This window comes from Pygocentrus nattereri, chromosome 28, assembly GCF_015220715.1.
Source record: "Pygocentrus nattereri isolate fPygNat1 chromosome 28, fPygNat1.pri, whole genome shotgun sequence".
Lineage (NCBI taxonomy): Eukaryota > Metazoa > Chordata > Actinopteri > Characiformes > Serrasalmidae > Pygocentrus > Pygocentrus nattereri.
Genome location: NC_051238.1, coordinates 22,839,435 through 22,866,621, shown reverse-complemented (window position 1 = coordinate 22,866,621; position 27,187 = coordinate 22,839,435). Strand labels below are relative to the sequence as shown.

Here is a 27,187-nt window from a genome sequence, read left to right as displayed (position 1 = left end):
CCATCTCAACAACAATCGGGACACCCTACCCCTAGACGTGAACGCGCAAACGGAGGGGTAGAGCTAAGTGTTGGGGGCAAGGGGTGAAATGGGATTGGGCCTTAGTGTAGCCGAAGACATGATGTTTTTATGTAGTTTATTTGGTGAGAATAAGTTTTATGTTACATGTAATATGTTCTAAGTTCAGAAAGACTTTCAGGATTGAACAAGTGAAGGCTAACATGCTGCATCAGAACCGCACAGCGTGAAGTAATGAAATAACATTTTGAGATATTGTCCGAAAGCCATGTTTGATGAATCATTTGATAAAGTGGGATTTAAAGCTGTTTGTTTTATTATTTTATTATGTGGTACGAATTTGTTATTTCGTTTACCTTTGATGAAATGGCAGCTATTATTGTCACATGGTAAAACAGTGTTAACGTCAAAACATGAGATTTCATTTACATCTATAGTGATAAGTCAGTCTTTTGTTTAACAGAATTTTGTTGAGCTGGTCAGTTTCGACTCAAAACGATGCGGTTAATGTCAGGTTCAGACAAAACTGCTGGGCTGGGATTGGCTTTGCGTTCACATGCCCACAGGATGTTCTTCGGTTCTATGTGGGTTTGGGCCAATATTTTAGACCTGATTAGAGCTTTACGTCATGAGTTACATTGGTCACCAGGGGACTGCGTGCATTTTGCACACATGTCTGTGAGCAATGGGTTTAGGTCTCCAGCTGCTCCTAATATGCCTATTCAGTGGCTTTGATCTGCGCTCATTTAGAACAGAAGATGGTTTGACTCAACATGCCCTTTCCATGTGTTGGACCACGTATAACAGTCCACAATGGCTTCTTGGCCATGCCTCTATTACACTGCTTACTCCTGCCAGTATTGCATCTGAACAAGGCTCAGTTTAAAACTACTAACATTTCTAAAGGACTGGAGAATAAATGGTATGTTTTTAAACTTCAACAGTCTGTACACATTCTAGCACGCTCTCTTAGGAGATAGTCAGGTTTCCATGACAAGAGTCATTTGCAGCTTTCTAAGCTGAGAAGAAAAGCAGAAACAAAGAAAAAATACTATTCATACTACTTCTTAGTTTCCAAAGGTCTGGATTCTGGGCCTTGAATCCGGTTTCTGCACCTGGGTTGTGTAATCAATAGTAGGAATGACAGTAGGTGATGGATTGAAGGTCCAGATTTGAAGACCTTGGTTCTACAGCACACAGAGATCACATGACAGTAAAGGACTATGGCTTGGCAAACGAGATTCAGCATTAGAGAAGAACTCTCCCTTGATGTTTTCTTTCATCTGATCTTCTTACCATTAGCCAAAATTGGCAAGTGAAAAACTGCTGAACAGAAATGAAATCAACAGCGGCCGTCTCTCAAAATAGTACAGAAATGACGGTCTTTTGTTCTTCCAAACCAACATAAACAAACACAATTTTGAATCAGAAATGTATAACATTTTAACCATATGACATTGCAAGCCTCTGTCCAAAACCTAGTCAGTAAGTACCCTTTCAAACATAGCAGCACTGAGTGGAGCTCTGATCACTGTCAAGCACGCACAGCATTGATTAAAACTCTGAGCTTTGTGCTTGTAATTGAATTAGAATGAACAGAAATGCTCCGCTGTATCTTAGCAGCAGACAAACCTATCAGTCTCAGTATTGTTAGAAATTCTTTTGTGCTCCTTTCTGCGATCAGGTGTTTGTTTATTGATATTTCCTGCTGTAGTAACTCTGCTTTTCTTGTGCAGTAAAACTAGGGCTTGATTTTGTGATTAATATAGATATGGATTTTAAGGAGCTAAAACTTCCACTAACCGACTATATTGGTCAATAAAATGTAATATTTAATGGGCTCCAATAGCTTCAATTAATCAAACTGAGCATCTCACTCCTACCAAATCTTGTAACTTGTATTCCTATAGATCTTTTCTTATTAAAAAGGCAGTTTGTGACAAATTTAATAAAAAGCAAAGAATTTCCATCAGTTAGATAACATTTCTTAGATATAAAATAAATGCAACAAATGATCATTCACGTTATTAATGGATAAAGCAGATTCAATGGCAGAATTAGCCACGTTTTCGCATCAGCTTTTAAACATTAAGCAGTGTTTACTGTGAGCTTTTTTTTAATAATAACTTCAATAACCAGCAGAAACTCAGAAGATCTGTAGCGCTGGGCACAGAGCTTCATAGTTTGTCTTTTATTTCTCTTTGGTTTTGTTGATTTTGCCAATTAGCTGTTGGATCTGTGTTTTGATGTGCTATAGTCTTTCGAAAAAATTAGGTTTGGATGTATTTCACTGTCTATTGTTTTGGTGGAAATTTTCCAATTTTGCAATTTGTTGCTGTCATGCAAAAATCTCAATTTAGTTGTTCTTTTTTTCCCCATTTGAACACTGTATTGACCATTTGTCTTTAAGATGACTGGAGCAACAGAATAGGCCATAAATACCTGCTACATCAATTTCTGTTAGAAGTTAAGAACAGTTTTTTTTTTCTTCATTGGGTAGAAGGGCCTGGGTTCAATTCCCCGGCCAGGCGACCAGGGTCCTTTCTGTGTGGAGTTTGCATGTTCACCCTATGTCTGCGTGGGTTTCCTCCCACAGTCCAAAGACTTGCAGTCAGGCCAACTGGAGATGCAAAATTCCTGCCTTCCGCCCGATAAAGGCTGGGATAGGCTCCAGCTCCCGCCGCTATCCAGAAGGATAAGTGGCTCAGAAGACGGATGGATGGATGAAGGTTTTGTTCTCACAGTCACGATGCATTACAGTAACAGAAGTAAGCAGGTGGTGTCCGCCAGTTGAGCAGTCTCTGTAAACACTGCCACAGGAGCATATTTCACTTACATCAGATGTGTCTGTCTGTTGCAATGTAAATATTACAATCTCAGTCAGCCCACCTTACTGGCTTACAAATACGTCAGTCATGGTCTAAGTAAAATGCCAGAGGACATTTTACAAATTTTACAAATTGTTGCTATTTAATTTTTAAAGTGAATTTAGAGAATAAGGATTTTCACAGCTGCCATCTGCAGCTCTTCTCCAGAAACCAGTCCACTGCTGGCCAGCAGGCGTTTCTGGGCTGAGCTCTTTCGGTGAGCGTGACACACTGTTTGGCAGGCAGTCAGTCAGTGCTGGGCTGAGTGCCACTGAATATTACAGTGACACACACTAGGAAGAGAAGACAGGAAAGTGGCGCAACCTCACATAAGGACAGTGAGGGCTAGAGGGAAAAAAAGTGGAAAGAAATGCTCCATTCATCAAAACGATGATAATCCTTGACATCCGTGTTGCTGGATAAGTCTGGGGCACAGATGAAAAGAGTACATTTCTGGGGAACGCTTGCAGAACGTGAGCGATGGGCTCGGCCCGCTGCGTCCCTGCACAGAAATGAAATAACTAAAAGTCTTCTGTCACATTTAACTGATGTACATCTCTGATCTTCATTCACCCGCGCAACTCGCAGTGTTGCCATGCCAACTCCGCCACTTCCCAAATATTATCAATCAAAACCTGGGCTTGAGATATACCATGGCAAGAGCAGGGGAAATCATGATTAATATGCTTTTCTGTGGCTGTAAAATGTGTCCATCCAGCCAAATATGAAAACCTCCTCCAGCACAACAGGACAATATACAGATTTCTAATTCACATTGTACAAAAATGTGATTTATTAGGCCTGTGCCGGCCTACCAGCCTCTAGGGCCGGTAGAAAACTCATTTATCTCAGATAAATTTATTGAACGCATGTCAATTTATTGATTTATTTCATGCTACCCATAATAAGACACTAAGATTCCCAGATGTAAACACAGCTGAACTTTTAAACACGTAGGGTGATGTGAGTGCACAGTAATACAACATTTACTGTACCAAAAAAGAAATTGTTGTAGAAACTGTTGCTGCATTATTTGAACTTGTTCAGGTCTCCAGGCAGATATTATATCTTTACAAAAAGTCTGTAGGACATCTTCAGACCACACTGTCAGGTTTCAGACAGAGACAATGGAGTCAAGTCTCAGATCTCATATAATCAATCAAGCTAAGATAAACTACACACCATGGAATTTGTCAACCTTGTGTGACATTTACAAATCCAGTCTATATTATTATTTTTTGAATGTTGCTTTTATTATTATTAGAAATAGTAACAGTTCTGGCAGTAGCAGTATGATTGGTAGTAGTAATAATAATAATAATAATAATAGCAGCAGTAGTAATAGTAATAGTAGTAGCAATAATACAGTTCTAGTAGTAGCGGTATGACTGGTAGTAGTAACAATAATAGCAGCAGTAATAGTAATCGTAATAGTAGTAGCAATAATGCTTTTAGTAGTATCGTAATAGTAACAGTAGTAATAGCAATAGTAATAGCGGCAGTAGTAATAGGAATGGTAGTAGTGATAGTAATAGCAGTAGTAGTAACAGGAGAAGTAGTAATAATGATAGTAGTACTAGTAATAGAAGTAAAAGGAGCAGTAGGAGTTGTACTATTAGTAGTAGCAGTAGTAGTAATAGGTGCAGTAGTGGTGGTGGAAGTACTATTGATATTGGTAGAAATAGGAACAGTAGTAGTCCAGCAGTAGGCAGTAATAGTATAAGTATTGGTAATAGTACTGGTGGTGGTAGTAGTAGCAGTAGTAGTAGTAGTAATAGTAGCAGTAGTGACAGGAGCAATAGTAGTAGTAGTGGTAGTAGATGTGGTAATAGTAGAGTTGGTTAGTGTAGACTGGGGTTCAAACCCCCACCAGGGCAAGCACCCTACACTATACCAATAAGAGTCCTTGGGCAAGACTCTTAACACCACCTTGGCCTACCTGTGTAAAATGATCAAACTGTAAGTCGCTCTGGATAAGAGCGTCAGCAAAATGCCGTAAATGTACATAGTAGAAATAAGAGCAGTAGTAATAGCAGTAGTAGTAATAGGAGCAATAGTAGTAGAACTGGCAGTAATAGTGCTAGGAGTGGTGGTAGTAATGGAAGTAGTAGTAGTAGTAGTAGTAATAGTAACAATAGGAGCAGTGGTAGTAATAAAAGTGGTAGTAATAGTTGGTTGTGGTAGTAGTACAAGTAGGAATAGTGGTAGTAGTAATAATAATAATAATAATAATAATAATAATGCTGAAGCAAACAGTAATAGTGTGAGCCGGAGTTCCGTATGTGTCAAATAAAAGGTAATGTAAAAGAAAAACACAAAAAACTCCCCACCCCATTTAACCATTTACCTCATTTGTTTTCCACAAGGTTGCCTGAATAAGAGGATTCTGCTTCCAGCACAGCCCTATGGTTCGCTGTTATTTTCTATCTGTCCCTCTCTTTCTCACAGGGGCTCCTATGATATTGGCTTTACAGACCTTTTGAGATTAAAATCTGTCTTCAGATTCACTATATTAGAAAAAGATGCTGCCTTAAGCATTCCGAGGTGGGGGGTTACAGACTAGCCGTCAATGTGCCCCGACCTCTGACCCCTGAAGGCTTGGGCCCAGACTCCTCATCCCTCACAAAACATACATACACAGATATCCACACACAGAAAGCCATTACTCACACACAGCTAATGCTGCATTCTGCTGAATTGCTTGCAGATGTGCGTAACACTAAATAGCTTCCTGCATTTTTCCTGAGGGCAGTAAAGTTAGCATCTGTACCCTCTCTCTTTCTCAAACCTGCACAGAAGGGAGAAACAGAGTAAACAAACAAATAAATAAAAAAAACAAACAAATGGAAAGAAAAAAAAACAGTTTGTCCTAGATAAGAAATCACCCTGTCTCCTCCAGCTCAGTATCCTGATGGACAATTTACCTTCTCCAGCCCCACAGTCATGACCGACACACACAAAAAATGAAGAATTATGGCCTCAATTTGATTCCGGCCCCGGCTCTGCTTTCCTTGATCAACCTGCTTGTGTTGCTCAAGTGAAAGACAGCAGAACTCGGTCTCCTCTCCCTAATGCTATCAAAAAGACAACAAATCAAGCTCACCCCCGCTGAACCCTCAGAGAACCGGACAAAAAAAAAAAAACTAAAATATATTAAATGGTGTCTTTTCTCCATCTGGCAAACCACAATTTGACATTTTAATCTTCATTGCTGGACCAGGTTGTAATTCAGTCTTAATATCGGTGGCAATTTGTCATCTGATTATCCTGCAAGACTTCACCTAATAAAAAAAATCACCAGCGCCGAAGGGACGATCCATTTATTCACATGCCTGACAATTTGTAAATCATCACGCCTTTCGGAAATGTGGCCCTGGTCAGGCCATGCAGAGCATACTCACGGGTGGAGCACTGTACCAGCTCCCCATTCACCTAGCTGTTAGCTAACCGCAGGAGCTCCCTGAGCACCAATCATCCTCACATTCACACACATCAGAGAAGGCGGTGGCTGAATTTGTGGCTATATTCTGAATATCAATAAGAACGGTCATGAAGGCTTTCCTTGTAGTGACTGCTAGAATGTGGATCCACTTAATATCTGAATGATGGAGTGACAGAAAGGCATTTTAGCATCTGCTTATATTTGGTCTATGAAACAGAGTTTGACACCAGTTCATATTTCAGTTTCTCACTCTTGTAACTACATAACTGACATACAGTGCAGTGAAAAATTAGATACCACCCATCATTTGTGTAGTGGTCGGTCAAGTTATCCTTTTTTCAGCACCAGGAAAAACACAAAAAAAGCATATTTTGCAGAATATTACACAGTCGACTTAACAAATATACTAAATATAATATCCAGTATTTAGTGTCTCCAACTTTTGCCTTTATTATTGCCTGTATTCTTTTCAGGAGACCAGCTTCCAGATTTTCAAAGAAATTTGCAGGGATATTTTTCCATACCTAAGTTCAGTCTTAGAAGTTGGTTGCAAGTTCTGCTTCTTACAATCCCGGTAATCCCAAAAACATTCAGTGATGTTGAGGTTTGGACTCTGGGATGGACAGTGGGTGGTCTTACAATTAATTACAGAGTAATTAATAGATGTTACTGACTAATAATGCAAAATATATATATACATATAATACAAAAATCAGAGGCTTAATAATAAACCTTATCTATATGAAGTAGTTCAATTTATTTATAGTAGTTATTAATGATATCCAGCAAGTCTTAAGCTGAATACCTGAATAACATGCCTACAGTTTCAGAGGTCAGTAGATTCACACCTAGCATTATATGAGTGACATTTTATTGCTAGATCCTTTCATCGCTTCACTGTTAAAACACACTGCATGGAGGATTTATCATACACTTTTCTGAGTTATGGTTTGAGACAAAAGGTCACAATTATAAGAGCTTGACAATATCCATCCATTTTCCAATACTGATGAATAAAAACAAAAATAAACCTTCTCCATTACAATGACAACAGTACAGACAATGAATGATGTGCAGATGTGATTTGCTCTTTGACCTCAGTGTAGAGCAGTCAGCTGAGGCCCATAGATACGAGCAGAAGCAGAATCAATCGTCTGAAACATCTGAATATGAAACGACAGGACAATGAAGACAATGACAATGGCAGCATTGTGAACCTCTGCCTAATAAGAAATGTAACTGAAATAGAATATGACAGGTGTTATTATGTTGAAGCCTGAAGCTTGACAGATGAGTTGGCGGAAAGATTTTCATCTCATGACAGGGCTTTTTCTAAAACAACTTCCACCACAAAAGCTTTATGAAGGTGAGCTAATGCTACTTGAAAATGTAGCTGATCTGCTAGAAGTGTATGACTAACAGTTTTGTCAATTAAATGGGTAAAACATTTCTATTGAAAATGTGAAGACAGAGCCGTTTAATGTATATGTATCCCTTTACTGAATTGCTTCAAAGTCACAATTCAAAACACATTTAAGACTAAAATCCTTTGGCTCTATATCTCAGTTTTGCTTATTTTATCCAAATGACTAAATGTTCCGTTTTGTCTCTACCAAAACAATCATAACACTACCAAAAATGTTTTTGTAGTGATCGTGTTGGTAGTTCATTTTGAGCACAACTTAAAAACGATGACCAGTGCTTGACAAGAAAAGACCACGTTACAAATATAAAATCAGAAAATGTTACATTTAATCATAAAAAAGTTGCATAATTGCAGAAAATGTGTTAAATGCTACACACTGATTTTCAGACGTCAGAAATAGAACAGAAAGTACCCTATAAAAGATTTTGTATATATAGTTAGCTTATTACTGTCTTAATTTATATACTGAGTTTGAATGGACCATAACATAACCCTTGTCTTAGCTCTGATTATTTAACTGTACTTAAATATTTTATATATTCTCATATATATTTATGAGATTGGTCCATACAGAAACTTCTGCAGATGTATGGTGAGCACAGCCTAGTCAGGTAAGTAAATATGCACTTACGTTGAAGATGACATGAAAAATGAAGACTTTCATGAATATATGATCTTATGACTTTTACAGTCTCGGTATTTCCAACAAATCATACAAGTAAAATGTATTTATGCCGACGTTGACAGGTAAAATTATGACATTTAAATGTATATGCTTTCAAAAGAGACAAAGCCTAACGTTTGACTCTGCAAAGAGAATCCTATCTGGCACACCCTCACTGTTTCTCAGACAAAAGGAGTAGCTATAGAAATAGACAGTTTAATCAATCAATCAGAGAGGGCAAACGTCTTTCACAGATGTTTAGTCTGGAGTTTGGGGAGGACTGGAGTTACGGCTCGTCAGAAGAATGATATGCTTGATGGTTTTCATGTCCTCAGCAGCTCTGGCTAGTCAAGCACATAATAATCATTCAGAGCGCAATGAAGCCTCACGATATAGAAGTAATAGCAGGGCCCTAAAAGAGAATAGATATATCTTACGGGGGGAAACTAATGAGATTTAGCTTTATTCCTGCCTCACCTTGTGGACAGGTGTCCTTCAGCCAGCAGCTCAGATTTTATTTTCTTCTTGGCAAGTATTGATCCACATTCATTCAGTCTCTCCCTGTAGTTTCCTTGTAAAGCTCAATTTACAAGTTTACTCACCTGACCCAGGCAACGGTAACTAAAATTAAAACAGGGCTTTGTTCGCAGTGGTGTGGTCACTTCCACTCAGCGTGGAAGAGTTAAGGCATGGAAAAGCGGTGAAATGAATAAGGCTGTAAGGGTTTGCTGGAATAGTTATTACTTTGCCTAATTGCAGGAGGAACTCTATTACCCTGAAGTCTGACTGTTTTCATCAGTTGGATCAAGACGATTACCACAATAAGGTTGACTCATTCTTGGAATAAAGTGCTGCTAATTCTTAACTCTTTATGCAGGAATTAAAAAATAAAAGAAATATAAACCCCAACTGAGTCTACTTTTTATTTTCAGGTACTGAAGAAAACGTTAAGCTCTTTACAACAGTGGTGGGGATCTCCAGGACTGTAACTTGACCCAAGACTGACCGGTTTTGGGGGTTAGGTTTGGGCAGATATTATATGTACATGAATGGGTCGGCTTGGATTTGTTTTCTACATGGATTACGATGAAATACACTGTGTGTATGAGCAGGTTTGAGTTGGGTTCCAAATTTTGCAGAACTATTTCATTGTATAATGTGAGGCAGGTAAGTGTAAGTACCTTACGCTGTGTTTGAATATGGCTGATACACCAATACAACAAATAGCCTAATTATGCCTGACTCACTGTGCTAATCAGTCAGCTGCTTGCTATTTTCGATGTAGCACTTGATCTGATTTAATCTTGATTTGATTGTTTAAATAGACAACTGATTTTAAAATGCCACTTTGGCCTATTAAAGAGCAAACATCACTATTCTGCTGTGCTGGCTAATAAAAATGACTGATAATGTGTTCCACATGTCCATTTAGCACACACAGCATGAGCTTTAGGCTTTAAAAAACTACAAAAAAAGCGACCGGAGGTCGAATTCTCTGTAAAGAAAGTGGAATCTGCCATAAAAATTAATGATCGGTGCATTTCTACTGCACAGTTTGGTGATTTGGTGAACACCTGACTCAGTTCAGCAGTTTATTGACAAACTTGTGCTGTGTCCAAGCCAAAAAAAACATCATACTGCGCTTTAGGTCCTCAGTAACCCACCTGCGCATTACACCATGCCCCAAAGTTTATGCATGTCCTGCAATGATAGGAAGTGCAGTGAGAGACTTCAGCTGTTTCTGGTCAGACCTTCTGAACCAGCTTCCTCAATTTGGCCCATTTTGTTCTAAGCAAGCAAAAGAAAAGTTCATGTAACTGATAAAAATGACACTAGTACTGGTTCTCACTCCAAGCGTCGCTTTTAACACGATCTGTGTGCGGTAGGAACCTAAAGCAACTAAAATAGATGAGATGACAGAGGGCGCAAAGGCCTCCTTGACTGATAACCCTTCCAGACTTTGCCACGGTGGTCAGTAACAGTGTGGGAAGCTGATTTACTCACATATGTAATAATACTCTCGGCCCGGTCGGAACTCGAAACCCAGGGAAAAGGGTGTGAAGAGCTGAAACTTCTCGGAGAACTTAAGGGGCCCATTGGGGGAGTGCGGCCTGTTGCACTCCCAGCGCTTGAAGCCCTTGGCTGTGTCATCACAGGTGCTGTAGCCGTCGTAGTTCACCATGTACAGGACGTAGCGCTCTGTCCTTTCTTCAGGGACCGAGTCCTCGTAGTGCGGGCAGTAGACATCCAGGTAATCGTTGATGCAGACGTCGATGTGGTAGTCTCCACGGTGGAACCTGAGCAACAGAAAAAAAGAACGAGCCTTTAGAAACGTCTCCCACTACTTTCTAACCTTCTAATGAGTGGTTTATGGCCACAGCTCACCGAGAGCGAGCCAAGACTTTCTGGCTTCAAATGAGACCAAGCAATAGATTTTGCATGCAAATGTTTTCTTTATCTCTGCGTAAGAGGGTGTGAGGAACCTGAGACATGTAAACGTTCCACGGTTCTGCATTCTCTGGATATCTCAAGCTTATTTATGATGTTCAAAGTTAACATGAGCTTCCAGTAAATAGGAGGTTGTGTCTATAAATCCCTCAAAGCAAATCTATGCCTGTGTACACTCACCAGATGTTGATGGACTATGTGAAGAGAGGCTTGGCAAAATATGCATCTCTCCTATGCCAAACACTTCTCTGAAATGCACTTTCAACTTCAGAAACATGCAGGAAATCCATGGGGTAAGTGAAAAGGGATACACAAGAAATCAAGCCTTGATTCTGGGGAGATGCACTCAGCTGTCCAAAAGCAGCCAGGCATGTTTATGGATGACGCAGAAGAACGTTCATCACCGCGAGCCTGTCATGTACACAGCACGTCCTTTTTTTAGTTACATTGCCTGATTCAAATCAATCGCAAATGGAGGGGAATGATACAGAATGTTCCACCCGTGCTCTGTTAGTCAGCATTATCAGAGCTTTAAGTGGATTATATGTTGCTAAGCCCATGTGTTTGGCTCAATCCTCTAGTCATAGACCTGTAAACACAGCTGATTTGACATTTCTTTCCTCTTTATAAACTTTGCATGCTCTCCTCAACAACCTGGACCGCAAGCACATCCGCTGCTGGACGGAAACTTTTCAGAGGATAACAGGTCAAAGCTTTAATTGGGAATTGGCCTTGGAGGAATGGCCGGACAGAAACTTCCACTGTTGTATGTGACTCAGGCGTAACTTCTTTGAGCAATGTTAACATTTTGTTTCAAACAATCCATCACAAATATTAAAAGAGAAAGGATTCAATTTTGGCCTCACAAAAAAGAAGCTAGTAAAACCATAATTTATGGACATTTAGTTTGTGAGGTTATTTGCATGTCCTTGTGAAGTTGCACAAAGTAGTCAAGTGGCGGGGCCAAAATAAACAGCAAGGTTAAACGGCCAGAGAGCAATGCTGTGATAAAACTGGGCTGGGTGACAATAATTATCAGCACACTGCTGGATAGCACAGATTTGAACCGGAGCCAACAGAGAGGCACAGGGATGCACAACAACACAGTCGTCTCCATGGACAAACACATATCTTGGCCATTACAGTCATGAAGAGAAGGTTATACTTGTACATGCATGTCTTATGGCTGGTTTATTGCCAAAAAATTCACGTACATCAATGACAATATATGTATTACAATACGATATCGCGATCGCAGCTGGATCATGACTGTCAATGTTCCTCTAACAACGGTTTGCTTCCTCTAAGACCTGCACCCAAAGCCCTCTAGCCCATACTCTTAACACACAGAATCAATCCATAACACAAGCAAAACAAGTGAATTGCTATCAATAGCTAACAGAACAGTTTTTCCTTTAAAAGAAGTTCTGTTTATGTTTACCTTGGCATTGAGCTATAACAATAGGTATGAATGCTTCAATAAATAAATACACAAATAAATAAAATAAAGATGGCTTCGAAGTGAATCACATAGATCACGGATAAATTAACTGCAGCATTGGCACATCACTAATGTATGTTTTGCCCACCATACACTTGAGATTAATGCATGCAATCACTTCATTTTTGTAACCAAGCTCATAATCCTATCCTCTGAGTGCTAAAACTCAGGCAACTAATGAGCGGTGCCTGAGGTGGCTTCACAAAAGGTCACAATGAGTTGCCCAAGTGACTTCATCGAGTGATTCTGCATGGATCCAATATAAGTCCAGACAAAGTGCTGTTAATGGCATCACAGGTTTGCCACCAGTGACTTTGAGATCTGTTTCTTAGTCAAGAACATCTTACATAATCAAAACAGACAGAGGCACTATGTGATGGCTAACCTCCAGCTCAACTCTGTGGAGACCAGTGGATGGGAACGCACTGGTCTCTGACCACTAATATGAGGCTCTGTGTGGCAACACGTCGCTAATGGACACTTTCTTTATTTGACAAGTAGATTAAATGGACTTTGCTATCAGACATGTACCACATATCTCTACAGCGTATGCAATTACTAGTTTGGCCTGTCATTTCTAAGTGCTGTATGGCTCAATTGCAAAGACTCGAGCATAATTGCCCCAGCAGAGACTCTAGTGTTCTAACAGGCTAAAAACGTCTCAGTAAAGCAGCACAAGAGGTTTTAATTTTGCCGTTTGTAGCCAGGAAAAAAGAGTCAGTCGTTAGACATGCACTTCAGAACCTAATAAAGGAGCTTGTGGTCATTTGGGGTTTCGTGCTCATTTGTGTGGCAGGCTTTTCGTCTCTTGTTTTGACCTTTATAGGAATGACTGCACATCTGATTGCTTAAATAAATAAAAGTAAATAAGCAAACAAGCATGTATTCTTTTTTTTTTATTAATTTGTGGCTGGTAGACAAAAGTCAGATAATTGAAATTGAATATAAAATTATGCACGCCAAAACAGATTTCTCATTCTCTCTTTGAAGCTGAAAGCCTTTGGGTATCACTCATGTTAGGGATGCACTGGAACGGTCTGTAGCTGTTTTGAAGTTTGTTATTTGTTATTGATTTCAGGCTGCCTGAATACCGAGTTCCTGGAACCTCATGGCATTTCTGTCCTATAAAGAAATTGCATTGGTTTAACACCAATTCCAACTTTACTTTCATCTCAAAATACAATATAATATGTGATACAAACTTGAAGTTGAAGCAGATGGTTTAAGTATCCAACCACAAACTACAAAATGAAAATGTTCTTTGTATTTTGCAATTGCAAAGAATTCAACACATTCTATAGGGAACAAACTTGTCATTTTCCTGGAATTCAGCAAATGCACACTAACATCTGTAGCAACGTGTTCCTTGTATAGAAAGTGTGCTTAATTTTACTTCAAAAAGCAAAAAAACACAAAACAACAAAACATAGTTTCATAGTTTGTCCAGGAGTACGTGTGTGTAGTTCTGTTACTGCATGCATGTTCACGGCTTTTAACCTCATTGACCACTGCCTGCCAAATGTTCATACCAACAAAACAATATAACAAAACAAAAAAAAAAAGCTTCCAGTGGCTCCAGGAAAGGTCCTTGATGCACCGGTAATAAAAAGGGGGTAATTAAAAACTGGGAAAGGATGGCAGGCTAATTGTCAAATTATGCTAATTACATGTCTTTGTTATGCTACAGCTGTTTGGGAGAGAGCTTGAGGTCAAAACACAGCCTACTCTGTAATCAGAAAGGTGGCTTGCCCAAGTTTAGAACATTTATTACAAGCTGATTATAACCCCCGAGGAGCTCAAGATGCAGAGACCCCGTTATTTTCATCTCTCGCTCTCTCTTTCTCTCTCTCGCTCAGCGATGCTGTTCTGTAGGGTTGCTGAGAGGGGTGGCCAACCACACTGGTCCTTGATTGACCCATTTCCATTACAATTACACAGCCCAGTGAGATCGCTGCTCTTTCTGAATGAAGTCCCATCAGCCACCAAAATGACTACTCGGCCCTGGCCAGCCTGTAGGAGCGAGAGCGAAGAGAGGGAGATGGAGGGAAGCGAATAAGCAGAGGGGAGGACAGAGAGGTTCTTTATGATAAAAGACAGCGACGTGATTGCCTATATGTCGTTACTTCTGCTACACTGGACTCCGTTCTGCTGCTAAAGTTGGACTGGAACCCACACAAAAAACACACATAGCAGAGAAAAAAGTGTGACACGCACTCCTGTCTTTCAGTTTACTTTGTGAAATAATATTTAATAACAATTTGATAATTAGAATGTTTGAAAATGACAAGCGAATTTGACTAACGGGCAGTTTTATCACTTTTAGTGACCAGTAGCATGCAGGTGCTAGCTATAGGCACCTATATGTAGGAGATGCCAAATAAGTTTGCTACTGCTCTGGATTGCTGAGTGCACCCCTTTTCTTTACAGTGCACACGTAATACTATGGGTCAGTTTCTCATAGATCAAGTCTACAGTTGGACTAAACTGCATTGCAATAATGGTACAATGGTGAATCATGATTAGTCAAGGCTTCATTTGGGTCTGGAAAACTGGCCTTATATTTATGTGTGCTTTCCACTGAATACTATTATAGCAGCTAAGTGGTACGAAGTATTAACAGATATCTAAACCCAATCTTCAGTAATTGGCTGGAAAAGACTGAAAATATGCTTTTTCCCTTCACATTGTAATGTGGCCATCTGGTCCCCACATGAAGCAAAATAAAAAGACACTGCTGTAATTTACAAGCAAAACAGTCACAAGCAATCTTACACGCACTGTAACTCTTCCATACACCTGTTGGCAGCCCTAGCATTTCAGCCAAGAAAAAAAAAAGTTTTATCAATTAAGAGTTCTATTTCCACAGTGCATGCACAAGTCAGTTCATATGAAGATCTCACATTACTGCTGATCTCAGAAGATTCAGGCCGAATAAACCGAAATGCAGTGTTCCAAGCGGGGGAGCAGAAGTCAAGCCGGTTGTACAGCACAGCTGAAATTGGCCGAGCTTTATTCACAGCAGACTCTGTGTGTTTATAAACCTCAGTGCCTGCCAGACCATCTCCCGCTCCCCTCTTTTAACCAGAACGTCGCTGTGAAAGGGTTTTTACGCTGTCTCATGCTCCTAGATGAATGCTTTTGGCTGCAGGCTGCTTCGAGGTAGTGGACAGGTGCATTTGTTCCCGAGCCTGTTTTTTCCTTCCCTCTCTGTGCTAAGCTCGACCATCCCACCACCTATGAGCTCCTTACATGTGTGGCTGCATCTCGTGGACTGTGTTATTTTTCTCCTAACATTCTGAGCAAGAATGGCCAACTTTCTGGTGAAACACGAAGCTGAAGGGTAATTCCACAATTATATTCAGAATTTCCACATGATGAAATGGTTTCAGTGTAAGCACAGTCACTCAGGACGGTTTGATGTGAAATGCTTTGATGTAGAGAAACAAGTCAGTTGTTCACAGTGGTAGTGTTCGGAACCAGACGTCTGAAACATTTAATGTCTCTGTCAGAGAAAGCTATTAGATGAAATGGTAACAAATACATTGCCTGATGTCTAAGCCATTGAGGATAGTTTTGAGGTAAGGTTTTGGTCTAAAGCACACTGACGAAGGGCTACATGCAAGGCATTATGAGGCAAATTAGTGCCCACAGAGAACTTTTTTCTGGATTTACCACTTTTTTACCGCTATCAACATTCCATATAAAAACTCAGATGAGCGTAGTTCCACCAGTGATTCTGGATAGTAAATAAAATGACTATATTTGCATCTCAGACGTTGCGACCCCTTGTTCATATCACTACCACTGTAAAGACATTTGAGTCAGTAAGCTTCTCTACAGTGAACCACTTCACATCAAACCACACCCATCAACTGACTTTGCTTCATTCTCTTATTGACACTAGCAGAGACATCGTGTTGAAAGTGTGATTAAAACTTTTAACTTATTCCACTTATATCTTGCAAATAATTTATATCCACACAAGTAAGAAAGGAGATGTATTATGTTTTGAATTTGATGAAAAGCTGCTTTTGTGTACACAATCATAGCCAAAATGACATTTTGTTAATTTTCAAAGTAAAAAAAATAAGTAAACGCATCCTATACAGGAAACAGACATGCAAAAAACATTTCCCACAAATTTCAGTGCACAGTAATTAAAATGTGTAGAAGTGTGTTCTCTGCAGAGCAGGGGTGTCAAACTCAAGCCCTACAAGGGCCATATTAAAATATTCTCAACAAATCCATTGGGCCAGAGAGCATTTATATTTTAATACACCAAGACATCAACAGCAAAAGACAACTCCTTGTAGTAAGTCTTCAAATATTGCATGCGAACACTTGATATGTGTAGGCGACATTACATACAGATAACCATTAAATCTCTTTATATGTCCCCAGGATGTAGGTCTGTTAAACATACCTGGGTGCTTGATCTACACATGACATCTTTTCTGCTGCAAGTTCATGAATTTTTCAGTTTCTGAGCTGCTGAGTGTTTGTAGTGTAGTGCTGTAGCTGAAACCCAGCCAGTATGTCTGGTAATATGAAGCTTGCAGTTAGACAGAAAACTGCTGTCCCATAGATTGTTGTTGGAAATAGGGCGCAGATTACGTTGCAGTGCATGTTGGGGATTGCAGTGCTGCTGATTGGGCTAATATTAATAGAAAATCTAAATAACTTTGAGGGCCAGATTGGACTGTGCCACGGCCTTGTGTTTGACACATGGGCTGTAGAGGATGTGTTAACTTATTTTTCCTTAGAAAACCAACAATGCATGTAATAACCAGGGGCAGCCAAGACTCTAAAAGTGTTTTTTAAAAGAATAACCAAAAGATTCTTTACAATTTGTAATGTTTCTGCCCACCAAAAGTGCAAAGTACCTATTGATACAGAATGTAATTCATTACAAACTGTCTAATAATGCATTTATTAATCACCCATTATAAAACGGCAAGAAAAATTTTGAGAAATAACTTTTTTTTTTACAGGTTAAGTTTGTTTCTCCCCGCGACCCTGACGGAGAAGCGGCTTAGAGAATGGATGGATGGATGGATGGAAGTTTGTTTCTCCTTTTTCAGATTCTCTCCACAGATTTGGTCACATATCTTCTCAGAGTATACCGTCACCTATGATTTTACACTTTCAAAACTGAAGATCAGAGAGACTTATGTGGAAAGAACCCCATAAAAAATTTATCTATTAGCCCAAAACCTCAATGAGGAGATGAATGTGGATTGTCCCCAGCTGGGCTTCTTTCTGCCTGGGATTATGCCTTTTTATTTCTCTGGGAACATCCTTGAGATTATACAACCATTTCGTTTTTGCTCGGCCGAGATATTAGAAAATCAATACTAGAATGGAGCCTCTAATACCTTCAGATTATAGAAGATTCATCCAAAGTCACTTTTGAGCATTTACCACCCAACTCTATCACTTCTGTGAAAGGCTTTAACTCTCCTTCTCTTTATCACAGAGACTAGAGCGTGATTGCCCTCCTATCTACACACTTCTCCTTACTTTAGAAGAATGTCACTCAACCCTCTCAACCTCTCATAGCACATTTAGAAAGACATGGTTCTGAAACAACAGGATCCTACACGCTCCAAGTATGACATGCTCGCTGGTTCACTCGGATTAATCTCACCTTTTACAAGCAGGAACATCAAATTTAATCGCCTTCCCTGCAAACATGCTGAAGCTTAGAAAGTGAGATACCGCAAGAAGACTGTCAAATCTGTTGCGACATTTGCAAGGTGTCCTTGAGCGCAAGGTTGCAGGATGATATTAGCAAATTTTATTTATGTGATTAAACCTCTGCCCGCTGCCTGGTAAAACTAGCCAATGAGGGGCTCATTCCTGGAAGGCAGGAATCGTGGCCGAGAACTGAGAGCGAAAATGCAGAGTTTAATAAAACGACCCCCCGTCTCAATCAGTCCTTCCTATTCTCTCGGGACCCTGGGAGCTACCAACGACTCGGAAGTCCTGGACGAGCCCCCCTCTCTGCTCCTGTGAAAAACATGCAGGAGCTGTGAAAGAAAATCTCAGCGGCATGTCTTTATATCATCAGCAGTATATTATACAAGCCTCCCCACCTGCTGCTATCCTCTAGCTCCCATCCGATATGAGAACCAGCTGCACGCAATAAAACTTAATGCTGTCCCAGCACAGGTAATATTTGTAATTCTAGAGGTTTGATCCCACCTCATTTTCCAGCAAACCAGGACGGCATTTAGACACTTAGGCATTTGGCTGTCACAGGCCCAACGTATGGCTTTCAGGAATGATCTGTGACGTGGCAAGAATGGACCCATCGTTGCTGGAACGCTCAGAGAAGCTTTGCTTAAAGGCTGAATCGGGCTAGTTCTGGCTCATCAGGCTAGTCAAACGAGGCTAGTCAACATATGCTCTACACATGTTTCTTCTCTCAGTCTCTTTTGCTTGTCCTTTTGCAGAACACTGCAAGCTAATTCTGGTTTGGAAAGGAATGCAAGCTTGGGCCTAGAGAGTGGAGGAGGAGGAGGAGGAGGAGGTTAGGTTAGAGTCCCTCCATTCCTTTTCCTGAGCGGAAAGAAAGAGAGAAAAGAAAAAGCGAGAGAGAGCTAGCTCTTTATCTTGCTGAGTCTTCTCCGCAGCCTCGCTGCCACTAGGACTCTCTCGCTCCAAGCCATTCTCTGTGGTCAACTCCCACAGGAGGTCTGACGGTTCATTCGAGTCTAGCTTTCTGACAGCGGCAGAAACTCGGCCCACTCTAAAAAGCATTTTTGTGTGAGCACGCATGCTCTGGAGTGTCCGTAGGTTGGTGGGTGGCCTTGGAGAAGGTTTAGGAGAGGTGAGGGGCGAACAGACTCGGAACAGACATCTCCTGCGCTATTCGTCATTAAGATGGAGATGGGTTAATGAGGTCCATGCATCACCACCGCTGTAAAGACAAATCGATGCATCAAAGAGCTTAACTGTCCGACAGGTCCAGGTCGGTCCGAATTGCCTCTCCCTTTGTCTCTTTATCTTGTCCCTTCCCTCCTGATCTCCCTCTTTCCATCCCAAGGTCTTATTTTTCCCCAATCCCCCTCCTTCCTCTCTCATGCATTTTTCTCCTAGCCACAAACCAAACATTTGTAATTAAGAAACAGCGCTAACGACAGTAAACATTGGAGGGGGGGGAGGTGGGGGTGGGTCTGGTCTAAACAGGCCACTGGTGTTCCCTCTGATGTGTAATTTCACTGGGGTCAGCAAGAGTGCAACACCCCGCAGCGCAACACATTTGCCGTGGATTAAACTCAACAAGTCATTCTTCACTCTCTCTTTCTCTCTCTCTCTCTCTCTCTCTGTCCTCGTCCACCTCCGGCATTCCCGGCTTCGAGAGCAGGTTTGTTTCTCCAAGAGGACAAATGGTTGGGCTCAGTCTAAACTTCCTTACATTTTTATTAAACTGTTTACACTATGTATTTATTACTCCCCTGGTGGTTAAGATAGCTCAAACAGATAAGTGTAAGCAAAGAGTGCAAATAAAAACATGGGGTGAAATCAAACATCTGAGATTCTTGATCTATCACTTGTTTTCTTGTATACAGCTTGTGCCAGGATTTAGCTCCATGAGACGAGTGTTTAAAGAGTTTAACCTGGATAAAGGAGTGGGCTGGATCAGTTTGACACAGCATTTTTGACTAAATGGTTTCTTGGGTATTCAGCAAACACAAATAATGAACCTAAATAATAAGTGTAATGAATTCCATAGAACAGAACACGTGAGTAGGAGGTTCAGGGGAAGGAGAGCAGTCAAACTGCCTGTTACCTCAGCTTCCTCTGATACGTGGAACTCTGAGAGCTCTGACACACCCAGGAAATGTTAAAGAAGTAGTACCAGTCAAGGCTTAATGCTGCTCACCTTCCTTTGCCTCACCATAACTTTAGTTTTCTGTGGAAAGTAAAGAACAAGCTGGTGTGCTTGCATTGCTCACTTTGGCTTTTCTTCTTGTGATCTCTCAGGCTGAACCACCAATGAGAGAACTCGCTAGGCTCAATTCAGCATGCTCATTCAGAAGAATGGGCACTGACAAGGTCCGGCTGGTGCCGACCATGCAGGATACACTGCACTGGATGGTCAGCCACAGATATGACTAGTGTATCAGGGCTCTAAGAGCTCGGCAGTGCCTCAGTTGACAAGTTCTTGCACTCATCTGCACTTAATTTCTGAATCACTGTATTATCTCTTTATCTCGGTGATTAATTGTTTATTCACTGTATTAAAGCTGCACTTAATTCATTCTCTGCAATATCTACACTATTTAAATGTAGATCTAGCTATGGTATTCACTCATGACTTATAGGTTATAGATTCTTGCAGTGTTCCCAGGTCTTTTTGTGCTACCTTGTCTTCCCCCGTTTAAATATTTCGCATGTCGCTCTGGATGGAATATCTGCTAAAAGAAAGTAAAACTTTATATCTAAGACTTGGATGAATACCATGAATGACAATAACAGTACTGTTAGACCAGTAGAGACCGTGCGGCCTCTATTCGTTAAATTGATGTACAAATTACTCATTTTTTCAGCGTCAGAAAAAAACAAAGCACAAATTTACCGGAAAATTAGACAGAAGCCTCTACAGCTAAAAATATCATCTATTTTTTATTTTTTTAGCATTTTCTGTGTCTATCTTCTGCCTTTATTACAACTTCTATTCTTTTTAGGAGACTTGCATTCAGTTTTTCAAAGAAATCCGCATTTTTGTCCCTCCAACGTTCGGTCTCAGAAGGTGGTTGCATTTGGTGCCTCTAATTAAGTTAAGTGACACTTTTAAATCCCACAAACGGGGAAATTTCACCTCCGCATTTAACCCATCCGTGAAGTGAAACACCACATACACACTAATGAGCACACACAAACTAGGGGGCAGTGAGCACACTTGCCCGGAGCGGTGGGCAGCCCTATCCACGGCGCCCGGAGATCCAAATAATCCAAATAATCCCAAACACTTGCAATGATGTGAGAGTCTGGACTCGATGGTGGCCCCACTGCAGCTTAAATGTTTGATTTGGACATTTTCTTCTCTTTTAGTCTGTTTTCTTTTCTCGGTAACAGCTTCTTAACAGCTACACATCCTTTCAGGCCCATAGCGTTAGTCTTCTCACAGTGGAAGGATGAGCAGAAACACTTGTGGATTTTTTCAGATCTGAGGTGAGTGGAGCGTTTGATGCTTTAAGCACGGTTTCTCTGGCAGTACACATCTCATTTGTTTCTATTTTAATTTTTTTTTATTTTAACTCCAGTTTCTAACTTGTTTTCCTTTGACCTTCCCATTCCTGATGCAAGCCGATCTTTGATTTAATCTTCTATCTAATCTCTTCAGAAATATGTCCTGAAAAGTGATCATCTACATGTATGTACCTGTAAGTAATGGCCATTTTGACTGGAAATTAAATAAATGCATGGTGTTCTCTGACCTGTGCACAGTACTGCAGGCAGCTATACTCGGGAAACTACATAAAAACTAAAAGTGGTGGAGAACTGTAGGTGTGTTCAATCATATTCCCTTAGCTGCAAACTGAAGAAACCTTGCCTGAAGACTGAGTACGACAAACGTATGCAGAGCGATTTCTGTTTCTGCTTTCTCTATAATTCTGGGGGCTTAGTGGAAGGCTGGAGAACTTTGTAAGCGAGTGCACAAGCCGGAGTTCTAGGATTTTGCGTAAGCTTTGATATTTGCTAATAGCTTTGCAACAAAACTCTTCCTCGTTTCATGAACTTGTCAGTGTGTGTGTGCCAGTGAGTGGGTAATCCATGTGCTGTGATGATGGAATCTCAAGCAAACGTTCCAATATAGCCATCTGTCCTATAGGCTGAGATGGAGCGCTGATACAGTCTTTCATTTACTGCTCTCTCACTCTCTTTCTCTCCCTCATGGGAGTCATTCTCTGATCATCTAGAAGAAGCCCCCTCTGCCCAACACAGATACACAACGCAAAGCCCAGGTTTCCCATTGTTTTTAGAGGATAATTACACCTCAGCCTCCCCTGGGGCAAAAGGAAATAAAGGCTGTGGCCTTCAGGAAAACACCGCCCACAATATGGCCTGCAGGCAGACGTCATGCTCTCAGTCTCTTTTTTCCCCCTCCCTCTTTTTTCTGTAGACAGCTCCAGTAGAGAAGGCAGCGGGCTGTGATTGCATGCTACACCCACTGGGCACCTCAATCTGACCCTGCACAGGCCTGTGCTTTGGCTCAGACCACTACCCACACATAATTCCATCACTGACTCCACTTCTTACATACAAACAGGGCTGCTCAATTTTTTGTGCAGTTATTTATTGTATTTATTAAGCCAACTCAGAAATAAGCTCATGATTAGTGGTGTCAAAGGTAACATGCTAATATTATTAATGTCACTCATTTTTTGACAGGTTCCTAGTTTAACTGTTTAGATCACCTGTAATCCCAGCCTCAAGCCCAGCTGCTCATGCGTTGCTGCCATGACTCTGCAAATGCAGTCCTCCTGTTCAATTACAGCATCTGGCGAGTTCCACTGATATCTTGCTTGTCAAAACCTGCTATTTCTAGCTACTGCGCTGGTGAATTGAATCACCAGCGAAGGACGTCAATTCAGTGGCAACAGTTTCAGTATGCACTGGGGGACTCCTTCAGCAGGCTACTCTCAGAACCCTGCGTTCACAGGAAGAATATAATGTTACTGTATTACTAAAAGTAATAAATAGATTCCGACGAAGCTGATTATGACCACTCATACACTCATACAGCTATAACAAAATGTACCTTGGGTCAATTTTGCCACGTAAAGATGCCATTAATCATCATATTCCTACATGAAATGAAGTGATTAACATAAACTAATGTGAATAATTTACATTTACATTTACAGCATTTAGCAGACGCTCTTATCCAGAGCGACTTACAAGAAGTGCTTGGTCAATCTAGAGAAAGTATGACAATAATCGCTCCAATCGCTTCAATCGAAAGTGTCTCAATAATCAATTGACACCCATATTTGTCATTTAATGAATTTTTCTTTAATACTGTAGATTCTTAACAAGCAACATTCAAATCTAATTAAGGCCCTTAACCCTTCTTTTGGCATGTTGGCAGCTAGGGGCAGGGTGTCCTGATCATGGCTGAGATAGAGGGGTAGGGTGAAATGTTAGGGCTACATGGCCCTCCAAATGGAAGTTTTTCCAGAGGCTCATTCCAGAGTGTTAAGAGGGAAAAAGAGAAAAAACAACAAGACGTGGGCGTAATCGACCAAAAAAAACATGACGTCTTATGCACTAGAGTCTGATATCTAACTTTAATTAGCTCCCTTTAGCCAAGTTCACCAACATCACAGACATCAAAATTACAATCACAATTAAAGAACGGCTAATTATACAGCCCTACACACACACACACACACACACACACGTATGCAGACTTTTGGAAGAGATCAGAGCAGGGAAGGAAGAAACGTATAGCAGGAGAAACAGACAGAGATGGAAAAGATGAGGGGAAGTGCAGTGTTTTGGTTTCTCTGTCTGGAGCCATGGCCCTGGAAAGCACAATAGACCGCGCCAGTCCCAGAGAGCGACAGTGTGTGCGGTGTCACATCATGAATTGCTGAGGCCAGTTGGTCTCATTGTTTTCGGAGCATAAGCTTTTGGCAGCGGGGCGGTTATTGTGTTGCCTGCTAATTATAAAGACAAATGATGTCTTGAGAGGGAGTTAGATGTTCAGTAATCCGCTTCTGGCTATTCTGTTATTCCAGAAACTTTACTGTACAATCAACCATTTGCCTTGTAGTATAGCAGAGAAATAAAAAAGGCTGCTCAGCTTCACGTTAAATAAAGTGACAGCACAGTATGAGTTGTGTGTGCAACCTAAAAGCATCCGATTCTTTCAGATTCTGCAACTTTACAGGCAAAGGAATGTAGATTTCTTAAAGAATCACTCCGGCTCCATCGCACAGCAGCTCTGCAGTAGCCCCTGCAGGGAGATTTTCTGATTCAAAGACCAGGAAACCCCACCTTCTGATGATCTATCTTTAAGGTGGGAGCAATTCTGAAAAATTACAAATGCTTCTTGGACGACTTTTGAATTTTTTTTTTTTTAGATCATATGGCACCCATATAACTGCAGTAAGTCAACATGGCAATGGAGAGAATGGACTACTCAAGAAATGACTGGTGAGATGATGAAGACAACAAGCTAAAAGCTAAAGTCAGAAAGGTGGCGCCCTGGCTATCTAGATACTGTACCTCACCTCAGTTCAGCTCCTTTTCTCTGGTTGAAAGGACAAAAAAGAAAAACAGAGTCACCTTTTTGGTGAGAGCTGCAATAATCCTAGCTTTGTTGTATTTATTAGGCCAGAGGTCTTTAATTAAAGTTCAATTAGGTTCAGTTAAAGAAAATGTCCTCAGGCAAAAGTCCGGAACATCATAATGTTATTATTATCCAGTGAATATCAAATCAAATAAAGTACAATTCAGCCATATTTCAACAATATTTGTCAGTTTTCTCTTTGTAGAGCACACAATGTGAAATAACTTCCCTCTGGCTCACTTTCACTTTGTTCTCCAACTGCCTCATCCTTCCCCTGTGTGTGTATCACTCGAGGATCAGTGCTCATCCTAATGCACAGGTCTGATTGGCTGAGAAGCGTCACATGTGATATCTACAAAGTGTTTGGTCTGTGAGTTTCACAGTAATGACTAGAAATGATGCGTTGATTAAAATACAACCACCCCGTCTAAATGAATGCTCCATAGTTTATCGGTTACAGATCCAGGTCCGCATTTGGGTCTGGACTTGGACCGTGGGCCGCCTATTAGCGAGCTCTGTATTAGGCTATAGTTCAGTGACTAAATAAGCAGTCAGCACTGCTTAACACCACAAGGATTCCCAATGGCTGGATATCCCATTCTGGATATTGTACCGAGAGAACAATGCCAACCAAAACATTAAAACGATATACAATAATAAATTCTGTCAAACTGATGAGGCTGAGGGGCACAGAATACTGCAATAACATGATGATATACATAGTGGCATAACCAGAAAGCACCTTTAACTTCAATGTGAAGGAAAGTAATGAGATTTTGTATTTCTTTCGGTCCATTTGTCATGAATTTCCAAGCGCTGTAAAGGCCAACTAGGTTTTCAAATGATGTAACAAATCAAACATACAAAATTGGGAGTTACAAAGTACTGATATGACAGCGACTACATAAAATCATAGCCTTTTTTACTTGGCTCAATCATAGCACACCTCATGTGGCTCAGAATTTAGTTAATTTTCTGAGTAATGAGGTCAAGTCATTGCAGAGCTGGAATCCTTCACGCTTCATCTGAACCACCCCAGAGGTCAGCACTTGAACTGGCTCTGGAGCCTTTAACTGTTTGGTAAATACTGTATCAGAGGTTGTTATGGATTGCTGAGCCTTTTCTTCCACCGGCAGCCAAATTTTAGTACTTTCACTACACAAAGAATCAATATGCTCTGGGTGCACAGACTGTCAACTACAGCTAGCCAGTACCCACAACATATTGATTCTAAGTTCTTTATTCTGTGTAGAAACGTACAGTCCTGCATTCCCTGAATGCTAAAAATACAAGGTCTCAAATTTAATGTCACCTCAGATGCAGCTTCTCTGCTGCTTTAAGAATTTTGTATAATGTTAAACACATTCAACTCTGTCGCCCATCTACAGACACCTACGCTCACCGCCCTCAGGGTGTGTGTATGTGTGTGTAAGTCTGTCTTAATGAGCTGACAGTGTGTTTTAGAGTGAAGGGCTACCCATGTTCAGAATGTTAAACACCCTCCTTTTGCAATCTGCCCTGAATCGTCTAATGACATCATACAAGTCTGGTGGCATTGGAAAAGGAGAGGCAGGGAGAGAGCGAGAGAGAGGTGTATGAACTATCAGCAGTCTGGCAGGGCTCAAATGCATACCTGCTGCATGCCTGATAGCATACACAAAGGGGAAAAGCTAAAAAAGAGAGAAAGGGAGAGAGGTAGATGAATAGAGCTGGAGTAAGAAAGGACAACAGGTGAGGTAAATGTGAAAAAAAGAAATTGAGAAGTAGAGCGCGAGTAGGACAAGAGGAAAACTAAAAGAGTTGAAGCAAGAAAGACAGAGAAAGAAGAGAGAGGAACAGAAAGATCGAGTTTTTCATTTTCTTCGTTGGATTTCAGCAAAGAAATGCAACAAAGAAGCACTGACGAGGCCTGGATATCACATTTTCATAGCACCAAACTGTGAAGAGAACCACAGAAATGTTTTAAGATACTGCATTTACAGATGTGGCTAACGTAGCTGTTAAAAAGAAAGAACGTTCCACAATGGCAGACTCTTCTCACTGCTCACCACTTGCTAAAGATGAAGCAAAAAAGATGTCAGTATCAGAATGCCACCAATTTCATCAAAAAGCCTCTCTTTCAGACCTCGTGCAGCAGAAGGCAGGGGACATACGTGTGTGCTTGTTTGTGTGGGCGGCGGCTGAGCGGACCGAGATGGCACAAAAGGCTTTGAAAGAATGCTCGTCGTTTTCTTTTCTGTAAGCACGGAACGTTTATTTTTTATGTGAGAGAACCCTGCGCAGCATGTTTGATTCAGGACATATTCTTCACTTCCTGCCGGAGAACATCAATTCAGGTCTAGTTAGACAGACCCGGGCCGCTCCCAGAGCTTGATGGAGGGCCTGTCTGTGTAAACCGTTGGAATTGGGCCACGCTATGGCCTAATGATGCTGCAGAGTTTGGGTCCGGGGCCAGTATGCCTGGGGATGAGCTGTGTGGTTTGCGTAATAGATGCCATGAAGTGTCTCCCAGAC

General features: G+C 40.9%; 1 protein-coding gene across 2 annotated transcripts in view; it reads right to left on the bottom strand.

The window, feature by feature from the left end:
• efna5b (ephrin-A5b) overlaps window positions 1-27,187 on the bottom strand; it is a 124,437-nt gene that overhangs the window by 13,792 nt on the left and 83,458 nt on the right. For both annotated transcript variants that reach the window (XM_017702744.2, XM_017702745.2), the window contains exon 2: window positions 10,422-10,714. In XM_017702744.2, the coding sequence (XP_017558233.1) occupies window positions 10,422-10,714 (293 nt within the window). The remainder of the gene's footprint in view (window positions 1-10,421; window positions 10,715-27,187) is intronic.